General features: G+C 39.0%; 1 protein-coding gene across 1 annotated transcript in view; it reads left to right on the top strand.

The window, feature by feature from the left end:
- The window catches only part of atrnl1b (attractin-like 1b), a 71,845-nt gene that overhangs the window by 16,064 nt on the left and 35,004 nt on the right, over positions 1-20,777 (top strand). Inside the window, exons 15-20 of the mRNA XM_062442058.1 lie at positions 2,115-2,302; positions 3,932-4,145; positions 4,353-4,544; positions 9,039-9,272; positions 11,080-11,217; positions 14,450-14,543. Coding sequence (XP_062298042.1) covers positions 2,115-2,302; positions 3,932-4,145; positions 4,353-4,544; positions 9,039-9,272; positions 11,080-11,217; positions 14,450-14,543 — 1,060 coding nt within the window. The remainder of the gene's footprint in view (positions 1-2,114; positions 2,303-3,931; positions 4,146-4,352; positions 4,545-9,038; positions 9,273-11,079; positions 11,218-14,449; positions 14,544-20,777) is intronic.

Here is a 20,777-nt window from a genome sequence, read left to right as displayed (position 1 = left end):
GAAATGAAACAAAACAAAACATAAAAGAAGAAAAAACACTCATGCACACACACACACACACACACACACACACACACACACACACACACACACACACACACACACACACACACACACACACACACACACACACACACACACAAACCACCAGGCGCCACATTCAAATTTAGAGTAATTTAAGTAGATTAATTACAATTTTTACTTAGTTAATTTTTAAAAATGTAATATCTGTTCAAATTGTTGTAAACATTAAAGGAGACCTGGGATGGTAGAATGTGTCTTGACTAGGCACAGCAGGACGTCGTCCACATAAAGAGACATTTTAGGTAGTGTGAGTTTAACATTGAATTATAGAGGTAGTTCTAATGAGCTCTGCTGAGGGCTTGATAGCCAGTGCAAAAAGAAGGGGGACCCAAGGGGCATCATTGGAGGGTTCTACATTTTAATGGAAAGAGATTTGAACAGTAGGAATTATTAACAAAAGCTGCTTTAAGGGATCAATACAGCAGTTTCACCCAATCAATTTATTCTGTGCCTACTTCTAATTTTAATATAGAATAGAAAAAAAGACCATTCAACTCTGTCAAATGCTTTTAAAAAATCCAGAGATACTACTAATTCTGGTACATAATTCTTATGGGCTAGCTGTATAATGTCCAGAAGCCTCCTGGTGTTATTACAGGAACTCCTTCCTTTAATAAAGCTTGTTTGATCAGGTTTTTACTGATATTGATATCAGTGGCTAAGGCCTCAAAGTCAAAACTTTAGACACATTATTTTCATGTTCATCATTGAGTAATACAGGCCTGTAAGAAGCTGGGTTTTCAGGCTCCTTGGTTTTTGTTTGTTTGTTTGTTTGTTTGTTTTTTTTCGAAATCAAACAGATGTTGGCTAATTACAGTATTTCCTGTAAATGTTGGGCAGTGTTGAAGTTACAGTTATGATTTCTAACCAGGTATTTTTTAAAAGCCTAAAACCATTCCACCAGATCCCATCTGGATCCAGGGATTAGGCCTGTTGCCTCTAATGATTTGAATCTGATCTGAATGGGTTTTCCCAGAAATGCTGTTCGTCTGTTGGTGGCTGTAATTTAATTTCGAGTTCTGGCTCGGTGCTGATAGTGTCGGATTTATATAATGACTTGTAAAATGATACAAAGACGGAACTAATGTTTCCCTGTCATAATGTCTTTTTACTCCCACATCTCTAATCCCTGTTAGTATATTACGATTTTGTTTCTGGTTAAGTAGGCGTGCCAGATATTTACTAGGTTTGTAACCATATTCTCATACAGTTTGATAAAATAATGAACAAGAAGCTCTCTCTATCAGAACTGAATTTAGCACTGCTCTGATAGTTTGTATTTTAATGAGATTTGTTTTAGTTGGATTAGATTTGAGCCTTAAACGCCTTTTTAAATTCTGCTTCCAATTCATTTTGCTTCAGCAGTAATTGTTTTTTTTGTTTGTGTGACATGTATGAAATTGTGAATCCTCCAAAGTAAGCTTTGCAGATTCCTAAAGAAATTCAAGATTTGTTTGACAGTTGTAGTTAATATCAAAAAATAAATATATTTCTTGTCATAAAGTAGATATGATGGAAATTGCCACCTGTGTGTACCTGGTGTAACTTCACTTCCATCCATTTTTCATTTCCAAGAAAACTGTGACTTGATCACTGATGATATGGATGGATCTCCTACGATCTGCAGTGGTATAAAAAAAATAGTCATTTTGAGAATAGAAATTGTGTGGATTAGAGCAGAATGTGAAATCCCTGGCTGATGGGTTAAACATTCTCCATTATATCTATCAGATTAATATCATGTAACATTTTAACTGGTCAAACACCTGCACTTGTTTTTCTCTGTGATTCTACTGGAAACCTAATTTGTTGTCTCACATGTGAATCTTCTATGATAGTAACTTGAACGTTAAAATGTTATGGAAACAGTGATAATTGAAATAATCAATTAGTCGATAGTTGGAACCCAAAGTAGTTTCACCTCTAAAGGCTTACAGAGAGTGAACCCGTGTTTTCAGTAACATTTTAACTTATTCCATGTCTTGGTCCAGTTTCATCATCCTGTTTTTGACCCGTTTCTTTTTTTGCAGCCCAGCAGTGCAGTGAGGGTTGGAGCCAGGTGGGAGAGGCCTGCTTGAGGATCAACTCCAGTCGGGAGAGTTACGACAACGCCCAACACTACTGCAAGAACCTCAATGGAAACATCGCCTCTCTCACCACCTCCAAACAAGTGGACTTTGTGCTAGAGGAGCTTAAGAAGCTACAGCAACAAGACAAGGTAAACATAAATAAGTAAATACGTGGAGCAGAACTATTGGTATTGCAAAAGTTTGAGAGTGCACTTGGGTGCTTCATGCTGCCAGTAAAAACTATATATCAGATTCTGTCTGAAAGGTTTTCTTGAATCTTTACAAGCCATGTGTGATTGAGTATGCAGCTTACAGGTTTCCTGACTGATTGCGACCCTCCTTTAAGGTTGTGTAATTCTTGTCTTCCAACCAATTTTTCATCAAATTGTTTTCTACAAGGCAGCACCACACCACGTCGTTTGTATTTGACTGTGAAGCTATTACAAGTTGACAATGGCAGGCCGTGTGTAGTCTTGCTTCTGAGATAACGCATGCACTGAATCAGACTGTGATAATCACAGTCTGCTTTTTAAAAAAACTGTTTTAGCCTCTGTAGCATCCTATAAAATGGCCACAGTTTCCTCCCTCTGCTGTACAGAGTAAACCAGGGCGACATGATTCATTGTCTGTAGAAGCAATCATAAGCACTTTAATGCAATCACGTCATGCCCACCGCAGAGTCGAACTGATCACTGCTTCACCTCTGAGTGAGTGGCTCAAGTGATGGGACATTAGTTCTTCTCTCAGGCTTGACATAGAGAATGACGTGCCGAATGACGTTACCGGATGATGTTACTGCCGAATGCCAACCAATATTCCTGCTGCAAAGTCTCTTAATGACAACACCCGAATAAAAATAGACATTTAGACTATAAAGCCTTTAAATAATAAACTACTACAGGAATAAATACATGTGAAAAAGTTTAGGAACCAATTATTTTACAACATCTGAGGTTTAAATGATTGTTTTTTTTAATTGCAGTTAAGACAATGGTTTGAATAGCTTTGCTAATTTGTGTGATAAGGAAAAAAATCAATACTGTACCTCTAGCTCTTTTCACTTTGAACAGATTCCTTTGCTTTTTTTAAAGTGTATATTTAAAATGTGTAATTTACACATAAAAATTACAAACAAATCTATCAAATTCGATCATACTCATCCAATTTCGAGAGGTTCCACTGTGCCCATACTGTTGTATTCCTCAGTTGAGAGGAGATGTTCAGTCTGCCGAGAGTACCTCATAAAATATAACACTAATGAGGATTTGTTCATGGAGAATCTTGAAATAGTCCTAACGACGTCCTAATTCAAGCCTCTACATCTTTAATAGAAATGATCAAATTTACTTTTGGGCAAACGCCCACCTTCTTATCTTGCCACAGCTACATCTCCTCTTTGCACTGAAAGAAAGTTGTAGAGTCTACTGATGATTTTAATTAGGTCATGCCTACTGTATTCATAAGGATGTCATTTGTCGTCAGACTGCTTGGTTAAAACTCAGCTGTTTGTTCCAAATACAACCTTGACATGTAATTTCCCTTCATTTTCCCATTATATTAAAAGTTGAATCCTGAAGGCAAATAAGGAAACATATCTGCAAAATTATTTTCAGTTGACTTTTTAATGGCATTCATGGTTCCCAGGTGTAAATGCAGTAGCCATTCATTTCTTAAATGGCATGGCAGAGTAGAGAGGGAGGCACAGTGATGAAACGTTATCTTACATTTAAATACCCAGTGGCTTTTCAGGTGTTTAGCTTTCTGCTGTGTCCCCTCAGCGGCTGTCCCCCTGGGTGGGCCTGAGGAAAATCAACGTGTCGTACTGGGGTTGGGAGGACATGTCTCCCTTCACCAACAGCAGCCTGCGCTGGCTGCCTGGCGAGCCCAGTGACTCTGGTTTCTGTGCCTACCTGGAAGAGCCTCAGGTGTCTGGTCTCAGGGCCAATCCTTGCACTGCCACTGCCCACGGCCTCATCTGCGAAAAAGCTACCGGTGAGTAAGACACACACACACACACACACACACACACACACACACACACACACACACACACACACACACACACACACACACACACACACACACACACACACACACACACACACACACACACACACACACACACACACACACACACATTTTAACACAATTACAGTGTTAATTAAGAAATAATCATAACCTTTGTTTTATCCTGTCCAGGGAATCCCAATCAGAGTGCCCGTCCATCCTGTAAGAAGCCTTGCTCCCTACACACCAACTGTGCCAACTGCACCAGCCAGGCCATGGAGTGTATGTGGTGCAGCAGTGCACAGCGCTGTGTCGACTCCACTGCTTATGTCATCTCTTTTCCCTATGGCCAGTGTCTGGAGTGGCAGACTGGAGATTGTGTGGGTAAGTGCCTTTTACTGAAACTAATCTAGATCAGACTTCTTTAAAGTCTATAGTCTGGCATTAAGGTGGCCAGCAATAAGCTTTCCTAGATTGGCTCCTGTAAGCAGTCAATATTCATCACTGAGAGAAAGAAGGTTAAGGGAGAAAAACAGCTTATAGTGGAATGTGTTTGTGTCAGAGGGAAATTGTATTAGTTTCCTGTGATTGGCTTTGAAAGCTGTTTTTGGTTTGTAATGGCCAATTAGTCTTGCATATCGTGGCCCCAACTGTTAGATTTCCCTGCTGACCAAACTGCAGATAGACTCTTTACCGTTAGCTGGCTTTGAGTAGTTTAAAGACAGTCACGCATCAACAAACTGTTTCAGAGATGGCTACAAATAACTTCACTTACACACATAGAGGAGGAGTGCATAATGGAAATGCCGGCACATAATATAAATGTTCTTGGGGGGGGGGGGGGGGGGGGGGGAATTGGAAGTAGAAGCTCTGAGGTGTTTTTAAGTCGGGCAACTTTGAGCCACTAAGGTGTTGTTTCAGTGATGTACCTCTGCTGCAAAATGGATTACTCATAGTGTTATTACATTATGAATACCGGTGTCCAAGATTAATGTGCTTTAGATCTTATCTGGGCTCATTATTTATTTGTAGTTAACTTGTTATTAAGGTATAAGGCCAAAACCCCCTTAAATAAAGTAAAGGTCATCCTTTAACTCAATGAATCTTATGATGAATTACTGTGAAATATGGCACCATGGGAGTTATTTTTCTTTTTATGTCAAAGTTCTGTGAACTTACCTTCCGTTGCAACAAAATCTTCATAACATTAATGCATCTTAAACAATATATGCCAAAGATTCTACAAAACGTTTTCTTTTTTGGTCACAAGCGTACGTTCACTTTATTGAAACACTCAATATTTATTCTAAAATAGCGTTTGCTGCTTTCACATTTCACCCAGAAATATGGAAATTGATGATGACTGTACATAATATTACATCAAAGCAGCTTAGGGGATAATTAAATGATTAAAATGACTTAATTTGACCTATTTAATCTTCATAAAACACAAGTTTACAAGGTGCTTTACACTCTAGAAATGATAATTCACACAAAACAAGCAATGAAGAAGACAGCAGCAAAAAAACAAAAGCATTACCCATTGTGGTTGGATAGATAAGGGAAGAAGCTTAGATTCAATCATGAAACAATATCTTAGAGTAACAAAACACTTCTGCTTTTTTTGTTAGGTTTTTTTTTTTAGCATCATGTCTAAAAGTAATCCACATAAGTGTGGGACACACACAGAGGTGAAAACTGTTAACAATATGTTCTCTTGCACAGTGGCTAGTTGATCAGAGCGCTCCTGCACCTGAAGGTCAGCGCACTTGGTGCGGTTGTGCCGTGTGATGTATGAATTATGCCCACAGTTGTATCAGATCGTAAAAAAACATCTCAGATCAGTTTAGTGAGTAACACATTTAGGGAGCCGAAGGGTACGGTCTCAAAATAATTTGTGTCGGCCACTATTAGGTAACCCAGAGACGTTTCTGCACACTCTGTACACACATTTGTCTTGAGGAATTTGTCCCTTTCAGCATGAAGGACAAAGAAGGTTGTCCCATAAATGTATTCTTTTCTTTCTGTTTGTTCTGGCTGCTCCTTCACATTCACTCATAGATTCAATCCCCTCTTCTGTCTTCAATTATCTCAGCTACTTTAGTCCTCAGCTTCTCTTTTACAGTGTGTGTTTTAGGCTGAGTACACCACATAAATGCGCTTAAAACCATAAACTTGGGATGAAGTCAGGAGCACGATTGTCTGCAGGGGTGCTTTCAAAGGGCATGTTGTTTTTGATATTTGATGCTCTCATGACAAGAGGTCTGTTTTTGCAGACCTGAGCTTGCAAAAGTAGTGGTTACTTACTAATAGATGCTAATAGTTTTTAGCTTTACTGTGGTTAAGGATTGTTTGTTTTTTATTTATTGAGGTGAGTGTGTGTGACCTGCTGCCTGCATGTCTAAGTCTAAGTTTGCAAAGTTACCCCTGCTTCCCCCTCGTGATGACATCATATTGTTAATGCATGCCTACAAACGGCTGTCCTTTCTGTAGCCTTTGTTGCTAAGGTTGTTCTATGGGTTCCATATTTTTGGATATATTCAGATATATGTGAGAAGTTTCTGAGTAAAGAACAAGAAAAAGAAGTGAAATCCGAGAAGCTAACCAATCAGAATAGATCATAATAGCTCATTGGGAGGAGGAGTCTTAAAGAGACAGGAGCTAAACAGCCTGTTTCAGTCAGAGACTGAACTGAAGGGCTGCATAAAGGGCCAGTGTGAGATAAATATGGAGGTTTTTGAACTGTAAATCATGTAAATATATTCCACTTGAGCCCCAGAATATAAATATAGACATGGAAATGTGCATGATATGCCCCCTTTAAAAGCAGTTACTGCATGATGAAATCCACCCCAGAATTGATAGTCCAAAATACCTCTTCAGCTTCAGTGTAGCTACATCTCACCAGATCAAGCAGCCAAACCAGACACATGATCATATGTGCCATGAACACACTCTGTGGGTTTCATGAAGGTAGTTCAGTAAAAACAAATTATCTCTGTGTTGAGTTCAGACATGCAAGGTTGAGTTAACTTTCCCTTTTTCCTTGGAGTTTGATTTAATCTTTTATATTAGAATATACCTCTATGCTCCATACACCAGCTTCACTGCTTAAATTCAGCAGTTGTTATTTATATTGTTAACATAGAAAAAGAGCCATTAGTAACTACTGGAAAATTATTTAAATGTATTTTTGGTATAACAATATTCACAAATATGCTTTGGTGTTAAAAAAAAATCCACATAGGCTCACAGGAAACCTTGTTGATTTAATGCATCAATTGTCATCCTTTGATTGCATGGTGCATTAAGACATTTCAAATAACTGATAACTGACAGATTTTCTTCACATTCACATAATGATCACATGTGAATAGGGACAAACTGAAGTGATGAGGTTGTCCTTTTGATCAATAATCTTGATAATGTGCAGTCCAGCCCGAACAGCCTGCAGACAAAGAATAAAGCAAATGTGACCATTAGAGATGTCGAACAGTAGGGTGTATGTACAATGACTTGATCTAATAAAATTTTATCTTTTAGAGTCCTAACTGCCAAAGTCCCATTTTGATGTAATTTGCAATTGAGTATAAAACTGAGAAAGATTTTGAAGTTAAACTCAATTATGTCATAAAAATTCACTTGAAAGCTTCCATAAATAAATGCAGACATCTCAGCCTGGGCCAGGAAAGTGATTTTCTCCTAATACGTTATATTTGCTGCTTTTAGAATTGTTAACACCAGATGAAGCAAGACTTATTTTGCTGTATAGACCCAGTCATAATCACCATCCAATTTATGTAACAGCTCCAGGCGTCAGATTTAATCATTCATGCTCACGTATTGATTTATCTGTCAGAATTCATGTGAAATATGTGGATTTTGTTTTTATATTTTATTTCAACGCAATTTTGTGTTGTGTCAAGACAAAAGTCATAATCCAGCTTTTTCTTTTCTTCTACTGGTGTGTTCCCGAGAAATCTGCCACTTATGTCCTGTAATCAAAACAAACTTAAATGGCCTTACTTTGTGCTGATTGCTCTTGTGTTGTCATGGTTTCACATCCATTAGCAGAATAGCTGGAGATTTGTTTGACATAAACTGAGGTAAAAGCACTCAAATGTTTTTTCTCCTTAAAATAGTAGTGGCATTTTCTCCCCTAAAGTGTTTGTCTGGCAGGCAAGTGGCGACGCTGAAACTTGTCAAGCAATTCAGTGGCCAGAAAGTTCACCCCCCAACTGACAAAACAGCCTCGCTCCCTTGGGTTTTTGAAGTTTAAAGTGAGATGCCAATTCACACATCGCATTTAAGCCTCTCAGTGAACTTTCCTCAAATCACAAACTTCTCCCTAGCTCTGGTTTTGCAGACACAGTTTTTGTCTCGTTCTGTGCTTTCCCCCCTCTTCTCCATCAACTGTTTAATGCTCTGATTCTTATCTTCTTATCTGCTCCCAAATCTGTTGTCCTGACAGCTCACTAGATAACGAGTTTATGTTTCACGTTAATGCGCCTTAATCTGCGGGGCCTGTTAAAGGCTAAGAAGGCTTAGAAATTCCCGAGGATGTCTGGTAAAAAGGCTGAAATTGTACAAAATAAAATCCTAAAACCTGCATTTTTTAAGCATTTTGGATGCTGTTACATTGGTCCTTTGTTGCTGGTGCTGTATGCTGTGGTTTATTTTAAGGTGACCCTGGTTTATAAATGTCAAAATAAAAAAATTAACAAATGTGGCTAAAACACAACGAATATAAACGAAGAACCTAAGGTAGATTTTGACTCTTTAAAGAGGTTAAGTCTGTTTTGATCGAGTCAAAGACGGCATTAAAAATTACACTTTTCAGTATGATACAAAGTCTCTTACTCTCCTTCTCTCTTTCAGCCCAGAACTGTTCAGGCCTGCGGACATGTTCCCAGTGTTTGGAGCAGCCTGAGTGCGGCTGGTGTGGGGACCCCAGCAGCACAGGAAAGGGTCTGTGTATAGAAGGCTCATCCCGGGGGCCAATGAAGAGACCGGCAAAGCAGGGCCAGCAGGGCCAGTCCCAGGACATGATCCTGGAGCCAGACAGCTGCCCCAAAGACAAGGGCTTTGAGTGGGCCTTCATTCAGTGCCCTGGTGAGTAATCTACTTCCTGTCCTCCTTACTGAAATTACAGATCATAATCAAGTGTCATAAGTGTATCCACTTGAGAGGTTGTAGCTACATATTGATGAGCACGTCTTACATTTAAAAAGATGTTCTTATCAAGGAATCCTGTTACAGCATCTCTATGCAACCAATCCCTCCCTGCTGACTCCATGCAACCTTATGCTTATAGTCAGATCAACCACGTCATGTAAGCTGATCATATACTCTCTCTGCAAGTTGTAATTTGAGAATGTATGTGATGAGTACTCTGTGTCTCGCTGGTATTAATAATAGAAAAAATCTTGATACATATTGTATTTTGTGTGATTCATATAACTCAGTCAGTCAAGACGTCACATGAAGGGGTTCAGTTGATATTTGGCTTTATTAGGGGTTTCAACCTGTTTAAACTGTGACGTCGTGTTGATGCACAGATACACAGTTGTAGACTTTAGTGGTAGAATATTTATAACAAACCCGATAGGTGGTATGAATTGTAACAGTTAATTGTGATTCAGTGCTTCACAGCGTACTGTGACTAAAAAAACAAGTTTATCTTGATAAAATCCATAAAATAAACAATGGGGCTGAACCATTGAATCGAAATTTTTATTAGAATCATGTTATTTGTTAAAGGAGAAATGTACTTCAAATTTCATTTTAAATTTAATAGTGTTGCACTACACAGATGTCCTGGCTCACACATCATATTCTACAGACTTAAGAAAATGTCTGTTTGGTACAGATACCCACATTAATCTCAACATAATAATTTTAATATGTTTTTCGGTGAAAATGAGGATAATAATGTAAAAATGAGAATTCTCTCTAATATCGCAGAATACATCACAATTGCGGTATCACCCAAAATAATCCCAAATAGATTTTTTTTTTTTTAATCATTCAACTTACAAACACAATTAAGGATAAAGCTAATTATTTTTTCATTGTGGGTTAATCTAGCTATAATTTGTCAATTTATCCATTAATTGTTTATATATAAAATGTCAGGAATAAGTTAAAGTTAGAATCTAAAATAACCCCTTCAAACAGTAACATCTGATAAATATTCAGTTTATTGTTCCAGCGGAGTAGGAAAAACAAAACAATATTAATAACTTTTGGTGAATGGATTAATGAAGTCAACTATAAACACATTTTTTTCTGTAAGGTTTATAATTTGTATTTCCAATAGGAGAATGAACTGTATGTTCATTTAAAGTTGCAGCCATGTTAAATTGTTTTTAAAAGGCAAGTCTGATTTGAATAATAATTAATAAGACATATCAGACAGACACTAGCTACCGACAGCTGTAATAGGTCTGTGTGGCTTTTTTAAGAAGTAATCACAACAACAACCCTGTGTGTAAGTGTTGGACTGGTGTCAAATCCTAGTTTATTTGCTACAGGAACGTGTGATGGTGTGACTTGGACACAAAATATTCAAGAATCATTGAAAAGAAAGGTGCCTGTGTGACTTGCAGACAGGTAGAGGATGTGATAGCATACACATTTGTAGAAATTCACACTTCTTGCACCAAAATTGTAACAATAAAGATCCATGGTAGTTCTTCTTGTGTTAGCTTGACCTCTGTGCCACAGTATCCCCCACTTTAAGGATACAGTACTTATAGTAAATGTGAGTTAGTCAGTGTTTCAAATTATGAAATTTCAGGCTCATTTATTTCCTAAATATCTAGTTAATAATCAGTTGTAGAAAGTAAGTTAAATAGTGAAATTTACCTCTGACTCTGCAGTCATATTAATCCATAACCCCTCTTTGTTTTCCCTGCAGCATGCCAGTGTAATGGCCACAGCACGTGCGTGAACGGCAGTGTGTGTGAACAGTGTCGCAACCTCACCACTGGTCCCCACTGCCAGACCTGCATGCCTGGTTACCATGGAGACCCAACCAATGGTGGCAAATGCCAGGGTGAGTACCGCATCGCCACAAAAATTAGTCATTCTGCACACATGAGCCCTAATGGACGCACTTGTTATCATTTAGTTGAAGCTTGTGCCGTTCAACCTCAAACCCTTTAACCATTTTCACACTCATCTCTAAACATTATGCCCATTTACACTAACTCATAGCAGCAAACATTATCAAGTTTTAACAGATACAATAATTCAATTATCCTCTCTATTTTCTTTTATTTGGACCAGACCTGCTACATCTAAATGATAATTAAACTGGTAGATGAATGTAATGTACTTATTGAATTCCAATTAGTACATTGTTTTGCCCTGTGTACTGAACATACAGTAATACAGTATCATATCCAACAGAGGGCACTATTGTATATTGCTGAGAGCAGTGATAATTTGTCTGACCTGTTTGATTAATGACAATATCACTTAGTTTGTTGGCTTTCGTGAGGCTTAATGTTAAAAACAACCGAAAACCACAGAAAGTGGTCTGGTCACTACTGCTTCATGTTCGACCGTGGCGAGTCTGTTGAAATACCACTCTCACTAGACAGACACAATCTAGAGAAATATCAAGATGTTTTCCTGACATTGGAGTGAGTGTAGTGCAGATGTGGTCCACTGTGAAACTGAAGGTCAAACACTCGCTTCTTGTGTTACCATGGCTCTTGCAGCTCAAACCAAGCTTTTTTGAAAACAGAAATGTTTGCACTTGATGTATCCTGACTGTGAATGAAGGGATAAACACACATGCAGGGCTGATTGGCTGAGTGAAGAAACATCAACGTGTTAAAGGCATGATACGCAAAAAACACAAACAAATATAAATGCAATGCAGAAATCTCTCATTTTTTAATTTCAGAGTTATATCTTTTGAGCCATAAATTGAGTTTCAGAATAGCACATGATTCAGATTTATTATCTGTCACCTGCTCAATGCAGAACACATTTTCTTGAGTGACTGCAACCCATAATTTATACAGCATTCCTTTTTTCAAAGCACCGGATGCTCTCTGAATTTCAATGCACAGAAATGGTGTAAGCATTAAGTTGTCAGCATAGAAATGGATATTTAATCAAATATAAAGTAACTGTATTTGATAACCACCTTTGTATTAAATCAATTGACTGAATCTGTCACGAGGAGATTTACTCACACTCTTTCCCTGATGAGACATGAATAGCATTCCTGAGAAATTACATGTAGGCTATTGTTTGAATTGTTAGACAGATGAGACACACACACACACACACACACACACACACACACACACACACACACACACACACACACACACACACACACACACACACACACACACACACACACACACACACACACACACACACCTGGAAGCTTTATGGTCTCAGATGCATAGACTATAGCCGTAACATGTAAAGTGAAACTACACAGGTGAGCATCTGTGAAGGGAATATTCTTTGCATTCTTTCAGAGCCTGAGGACAAAATGACTTAAAATCATCATATTCTATTACTATTACTTTATCACACGCTTTTCACATGAGGTAGGCATTTACAAAACCACCACTTAAATTCCCTGCTGTTGATAATAAGAAGAGCAGGAGATTAATTTAAAGTCCTCTTGCCTGAAATATCATGTACCATCTTGGGAAAAGGTGCTAAGAAGAAGGTTTAGCACCGGGGGGATAAACAATACCCACTGACCCTGCTGTAATACACTTCCTCAGTATTTTAAAGCTTAGTGAACCAAAAGGAATAGGTCAGTTTTTTTGTCTCGCAAATGCAAACCTGAAAGGGTGCCGCAGCACTCAAGGAGCCAATTCACTCATCTGTCACACATCCATTGCTGCACTGTTTATATTCCACACACACACACACACAAGCCCAGTGGGTATCACGGTGTCCTATCTAGGGAGGATATTTCTCTCCGTCATGTATCAGATCTTTGAAGTTCAGCCAATCTTTTGGGAAATACACTTGTTTACCATCTCACCCAGACTGATATCAATTTCATCTCTTCGTGCCTTCAGTACAGCAGAGGGAATGTGGTTAGCCTAGCTTAGCACAAAGGTTTGAAGTAATGGGAAGTAATGGGCATCATGCTTTTTAAATGTGGGGGGAAAATATGGCACAGATTGTTTGAATTGAAGACTTTATTGTGCCTTCAGCAGATCCTTAACTCAAAGGTTTAGAGATTGGAAATGCCTAAATAGCCTGTGCATGTATACAGGCACACACAAACCAAACTTAGACTTTACCAACCTTCTTAGCAATGTTTAAAATCCCCCTCCAGACATGTTTCAGGACATATAAAAATCCTCTGAATCCTTTGAATATTCAAACATGCTTCATTTCAAATGTTAAACTGCTGGAGACAACATATCTAACTTCACTGAAAATTGAAGTTGGCATATGTGCACTGGAGGTTTCAGGTTTCCACATCACAAATTGTACACTGGCCCTCGATTAGCTCCAGTCTAGTTGTGATGTCACAAATAATGCTTGTAGGTGCGCCCCATTAAACTCATATTTTTCAGCAGATGAATGTGAAAACTGTTCTAGTGTCAAACTCTGCACATACATCATTCTGCACAGTGAAGCTCAAACATTCAAGTGAAGGAATAAAAAGCAGAACACATCTCTGACTGGAGGGAGCTTTAAAGTCACAACATGTAGGATTTAGTGGTGTGTGGCAGTGAGATTGCAACAAACTGAATACGACACCTCCCCCTCCCCTTCCAAGCCTATAAGAGAACATACAGTGGCGGCGAATGACATGACAGGCTCTCTCAAGAGCTAGTATTTGGTTTGTCCGTTCTGGGCTACTGTAGAAAAATAGTTGTGCAACAGGGTGGCCTCCGTGGAGGACGGAGGCCACAGTGTAGACCACTCAAAGTGCTCTACACTGCATATCAATATTCACCCATTAACACACACATTCATACAATGGTGGCAGAGGCTACCATGCAAGGTGCCAACCTCCTCATTAGGAGATCAGATCTAATACTCATTCACACACACACTCACGCATCGATGTCAGAGCCTTCAGGAGCAATCTGGGGTTCAATATCTTGCCCAAGGACACTTCAAAATGTGGACTGTAGGAGCCCGGAATCGAACCACTGATCTTGACATTAGTGGACAACCTGCTCTACCTCCTGAGCACCAGCTTCTACACACTGCACCTTTAATGCCAATCTTCTTTCTCTCTCACCCATATTTTTTTCCATCTGTGTCTTGTTTGTCTCTTCCAGCTTGTAAGTGTAATGGCCATGCAAGTGTGTGCCAGGTGTTAACTGGAAAGTGCTTCTGTACCACCAAAGGGATCAAAGGAGACCAGTGCCAGCTGTGAGTACCCACATGCTCACACACACAACCATGAAAACACAAAAGATCTTTGAAGTCTTGAAGTGTTTTTAAATGTTTACATGTTCCAGTCATTTGGTCAGTTCAGTATCTCTCGACTCTTTTCAACAAAAAGTTGAGATGGGCAACAGAGAGGTCAAATGAGAGATATACTGTCAGACTTCCAACTGAAATTCACTGACTTGAGGTAATGTCAATCAGAAGTGAGTCTCTGGGCTGCCTGTCAACTGGCCAGTAATCACTTGGGATGGAGCCCTGATGGAACGCTGCAGGCTATTTTAAGGGAGACGGATACATTTTGGAAAGCGATATGTGCCGTTAATAATATTTTGCATAAATTGTGAACCAAACAAAAAACAGAGTTTGTGTTCTGTGAGTCAGTCACAAGTTTACAGAAACAAAGTCACAGTGGAAAGTTGCATGAAAACTGGAGATTTGAAAGAAGATGAATGTGGTTAGAGTAGAAATCCGCCTCTTACTTTAGTTATAATACATATCTAGATATAATATTATCAAACGAAATGATTGATAACATGGCATTAATTCAAATAATTGTACATTTTAATTGTTGGTACATTACCTAGAAGAGTTGGTGACGTTTACTAAACGAATCTGATATGAGATGTAGGAATATTGGATTAGGATTTTTTCTCTGTAAGTGTATCAGAGTGTTGTTCTATTTAATTGTATATCTGTCATGTTTCAGCAGATAATTTAGTTGTTATTGGAGAGCTGTCAAGGATCAGAAAGACACTAAAACCATAATACACATTAAATGGGAATTAACTAACTAATCATTACTTAATCTGACTTTCAATAACCTTTATGTCTTATTTACATAATGGGATTCATAGTCTGTGATCGCAGTTCATTGAAATCATAACCGCCAAAGTAAATTTGCAAATCAAATAAGTGATTCATGACTTTCATGACTCAGTCATAAGCATTGATTTCTGACCACTGAGAGATGCCCTGTTTCCTCTTATGTCGAGGTTTGGATGTTGTCTTTTTTTTCGGTGGTGTAAACAGTGAAAACCGTCAACTGGTGTTGCCCAGAAACTCAACCTTCAGCATGATTTCTGCTGACAGGATGGATTCCCCTTGGGTGTAGGAGGACCATCTCCACTTAGCTGTCCACTTTCCCAGTTGTAAGCAGAATGGCAGAATGGACACTGATGTTTTTAATACCCCTAATGCAGTAAGAGTTATAGAGGGGTCAGTGGCAAACACGAGGGCGCAAAAACACCCACTCAGTACAGCACGCCATGTTCTCTCTCTCTCTCTCTCTCTCTCTCTCTCTCTCTCTCTCTCTCTCTCTCTCTCTCTCTCTCTCTCTCTCTCTCTCTCTCTCCCTCTCTCCCTCTCTCTCTCTCCCTTTCTCTCTGCCTCTCTCTCTCTTTGTCTCTAAAACCACATCCTCAAAATCTCTCCACTGCTGTGTGCTTAGATCAGACCTTCTGTGTCTTCATCCAGGTTTTTGCGCACACTGTTAGGAACACACATGTATTTGCATGGCACCATTTCCTCTTGTTCAGAGAAAAGTAAAATATTTCAAACAATACTCAAGTAAAGATAGTTGTTATACAATACATTACTCAGCATAAATAGTAAAAATGAATAAATAATCAGAATTCTGATATATTCATTAAAGATGAAACACTCAGCTAATGTCACAATGCATATAAATCTGTCGCTTGCTATAGACTCTGACATCATCACTTATTACACATTTCCACCTTCACCATACAGAAGTATGGAAGTACATCATCATCATCATCATCATCAAATAAATAGCATGACAAAATATCAGTTTAAATTTAGTCAGATTTTAGTCACAGCATCCTGATTCAGACGTTTGCTTCATGCCTGCACAACTTACATCAGCAAAAGCAAGTAGTCATGAAGTCCTTAACATTTTCTCTTTAGACCTCAAGGATTGTTGATTTTCTATGTGGTGCTTTAATTATAACAGTAAATCATTTGTTGTTAAAGGTTCTTTCAGTAAGAATTATGACGCAATTTACATGTATGAGTTGTTTTTTATTGTCAATGAGTGACGGGCTGTAAAGGAACTTAAAAAAATGAGACGTCCACTGACCAGTTTTTATGTGAAGAAGCCGGGCAGGATTTTCCACGAAAATCCAACAGATGTCATATTTTTGCGCGCTCCTGAGTGCCTTCCCTCTCTCCAACTAACGTCAACAAACGATTGGCATCTACCACAACAAAAACTATGCTATCCGAGCAGAAACACCCCTACAGATATTAGCTCTGCAGGTAATGAGACAGCTAGCTGCCTCCATCAACCACAACACACAGCAATGACTAAGTTGCCCACGCACAGCACATACACAACTAAAACAACATTATTTCCTCAACAAAGGAGAAGAAAACAAGCTCCAGAGCGATAGCAGAACATTGCTCACCATTTTTGTTGTTTCTGTTGGTTGTCCAAATGTGGTATCAAGCAGACATCTCACAGCAAAGCCGAAGCGCGTTGCCCCCCAGTGTATAGTATACAGGACTGGTTAAGTCTCAACTGCTGCTCACTGCGTAGGTGAGCGCTAGCAACAAGATGCTGACACGTAACAGTCACCGGTGTCACTAATCAGAAGGAATTTCTGATTCCTGCACATAGAACCTTCATTACCCACTGTAAACTTGCTTTGATAGGTAGGCTTGTCACAATATATAAGTAGTATTAAATAAAATAGGTTAATTAAATGTAGTAGATTTGTCAGAACTATTCACATTTAGGGCCCCTGATTTTTAAGAGATACTGTCAAGCTGACACACATGGCTGAGACATAGTATTCTGTATGTTAATGCATGTAGTTAATAAGTAATAGTAATTCATACTGTACAGTATCTATAACAATCACCATGTTTGCAGTAATCCAACAACATTTCTATGTGCATTGTCATCCTGCTGAATATAAACGGTGATGCAATGTATAGGCATGTTGTCCAGCATATAGAAAGTAATGCCAGTTACAGTAACTGCAGTAAGAACAGCTGTTTTATAGTCAAAAGAACAACAACTTGGCAGTCATCATGAGCAGTGACATCGGAACAGAAAAAGAACATGCTCTACCTAAAGCACTTTAAAACAACCACAGCTGAAACAAGGTGCTGTACACGAATAAATAAAACAACACAGTAACATAAAACAATTAACAATAAATAAATGACAAAGAAAAGAGAAGGAAATACCCACGAAATATTTTGAGGGTAAATAAACACTGACACTTTGCATCAATGAGGAATATGTCACATTCATTTGCGCTTCCAGATGGAATGCAGCACACTACAATGCAGAGCAACGCTCGGATAGCAGGTGGCTAACAGTTGAAACAAACAACCTATTTTTCTACTCAAAACCAGAGTGCAGCATCAGAACAGGCCAGGCACCAGCAGGCCTATCATCATCAGCCATTTTGAGGGAGGATCTGCCTGCACAGCTCCACAGCCAGATTTGGGGAAGGTTCCTGTAGCCCATTACTGATTATCATCTTAAAATTTAGCCAGCAACATAAAACACCAGAATATGTTGTTAATTCAGTCCCATCGCATGCTGTAATTAGATTATCGTTGCCATTATCAAGAAAGTGATAGTTAGTGTCTTTAATCTCAAAATCAAGATGCATTTTCACATTCATGTTAGAGTAATCAAGTGATCACTTTTTTTCCCCCCTCCAAGTGTAATCTAATTAGTGTGCATATGTACTGACTAACAGTTGGGGCGGTGTGTTTGCTGTTAACATTTTGTAATGTAATTTCTGGTATCTCATTACGTGTAATCAGTGCCTCCCCAACCTCCGTCAGCCACTCACTCACTCACTCACTCACTCGCACCATCCCCAGCAGTAACCCTTAAACAAAGACCTCCACACAAGGGTACTGTGTCTTTTCAACAGCGTACACAAAAGCACACACACACACAACGTGCGTGCATTCATACACACATGAACCGCAGCCACCGATGCCATTAAGACCTCGGAATAATAGCTGCAGTAATGAAGTGAAGGGTGCATCGGTGCAGAATAGAATTGTTTTTGAAAACAATTGATGAGGTCTGCGCTGCGTTACAGTGATGAGTCAAACAAGAGCGGTGAGGGAAATATTTCTTATTATAATGCTTATTTTAGATGCATACATTATTCAGGATTCTTCTTGCGCTGGAGGTAACAGGGTCACTCCGAGAACTCCACCCTGCATGTGTGCGAGAAGGCATACTTTCACACAGTAGCACATGTCTTCTGTTTGTATGTGGCGTGTGCACTTTGCCTGTTAAATCGGTGTGTGCACTAGCGCAGGCAAAGGTTCAAGTTGAGTGTAGATCAAATTAAGATACAGAGGGGAGGGATTGCCTGAAGTTCAGATGTGTGCACGCATGCATGCAGGTGTAGATTAAATTAACATACAGCAGAGAGCAGTTGCATTATACACTTTGCGATGAACGTTAAGATGTGTGTGTGTGTGTGTGTGTGTGTGTGTGTGTGTGTGTGTGTGTGTGTGTGCGTGTGTGTGTTTTGCTATCTGCAAATGCCAGGCAGCTTAAATGCTCCAGGAGTGATGTTCCGTAAGGTTCAAAAGCGTGTGGCCGCATTTGTCCTCCATCCTTTGTACCGTGGTAAAAGAGCACTCCTACCCTGTCCTTGCCTGTTTAACAGTGAGAGCGGCTGAGCTGGCTCCTCCCCAGCTCAGTGTCCTGCCCCCATTAGATCATTCAGAGTACTGATGCTTGTCCTTCAGGATTTGTTGGTTAGATTAGGGAGTCCAAATCCTTCTTGATCAGGTCAATTAATGTTTTGAAAGCATGCGTTTACCGTGCATGGAGAGCAGCTTGAATAAAACAGCTGTTGGTAACATGACAAGTGGCAATATATAAACAATAAAATTGCTGTCAAATGTGAGGCATAATTTCTCCACTAAACTAAATGAGAGCTTTTTTAGGTTACAGTTTCATAAAACTTTTTTGCTTAACAGACAGAATGTCTTTCTCTCTGGTGATATTTAAGCTGACAAAACAAGTCGGATGTGTTACCTCCTCACATCTGTTGTTTTTTGGTTGTTTTTTTTTGAGTGGTATCTTCAATTGCGATAACGTCTTGTCTTGTGAATCCCCAATGCTGCAAAAAACAACCGATGTTGAATTATTTTTAGAGGCCGAGTCATCCTCCTCCACTGTAACATCACTAACAGCCACCTCCTCCTCAGTGGCATTCGCGTCTCTCAGTGGGTCTGCTCCCCTCCTCCATCAGTCGGTCTCCTCTCTGACTCCTCGTCACCGCCTCTGATATTCAAATTCTAACAAGTTTAATTGGTTGTCTCTAAGATAAAAAAAACTCTGCAACAAAGTTGTATAATGGATAATGGATATTTTATGTGTTTAAATTGCACTGTTATTTTCACTTTATTTGTGCAGTTCTATTGCACATGTGCGCCATTATTAACCCCCTTTTATCATGTAAAGTACATCAGAATGATGTCAGTGAAGTTCAGGGTGAATTTTAGACAGTTATTCTTCAGAGTGAATTGCTGACAGTTAAGTGCCTAAAAGACTGAGAGATGGAGTGAATAGATGCATTAAAAAGGAGATAAAGAACACAACATTCCAATGAACATTGCCATATGTTCCTCCTCATTACAGTTTTTACAAAGCCATGAGCCCGATAAAACACACTCATGCACACACGCACGCTCAGAACTGTTGATGGCACTCTGTGGATGTTAAATTATTTTGCTTGGCAGTACTTCATTTAAAAGTCAGACAATTTGGGCTGATGCCAGGATATTGTGCATACTGTTAAACTAAAGGGGTTTAATTAAACTGCATGACCTTACAGAGCTTAGGAAAACCCATTCATAGACTTCTGTTTAAACAAATGTACAGGAAAAAATCCATGAAAGGTTGTTACTTTAGAGATATATGCAGGGCTTAAAGTTCTCAGGCATAGAGCAGTTTTACATTCTTATAATACTTAATTCAATACTTTGTACACATTTCCTCCTGGACAACTTTTCAGGCTGATAAATCTCTTCTTGCTTCAATTCCTGGGTATAAAGCCAACTTTGCAGGTGATGAGAACGTTGAACGTCTATTGAAACGTCACCCAGATTAGCCATTTAAAATGTCCAGACTGAAGCAAATTTAAGATAAAAAAAATGAATGGAAAATCTGTTCCAGGTCTGCATGCAGTTTGGTTAGCTTTA

The sequence above is a fragment of the Scomber scombrus genome, chromosome 21, assembly GCF_963691925.1.
Source record: "Scomber scombrus chromosome 21, fScoSco1.1, whole genome shotgun sequence".
Taxonomy (NCBI): Eukaryota; Metazoa; Chordata; class Actinopteri; order Scombriformes; family Scombridae; genus Scomber; species Scomber scombrus.
This window is presented reverse-complemented; position numbering and strand designations above follow the sequence as displayed.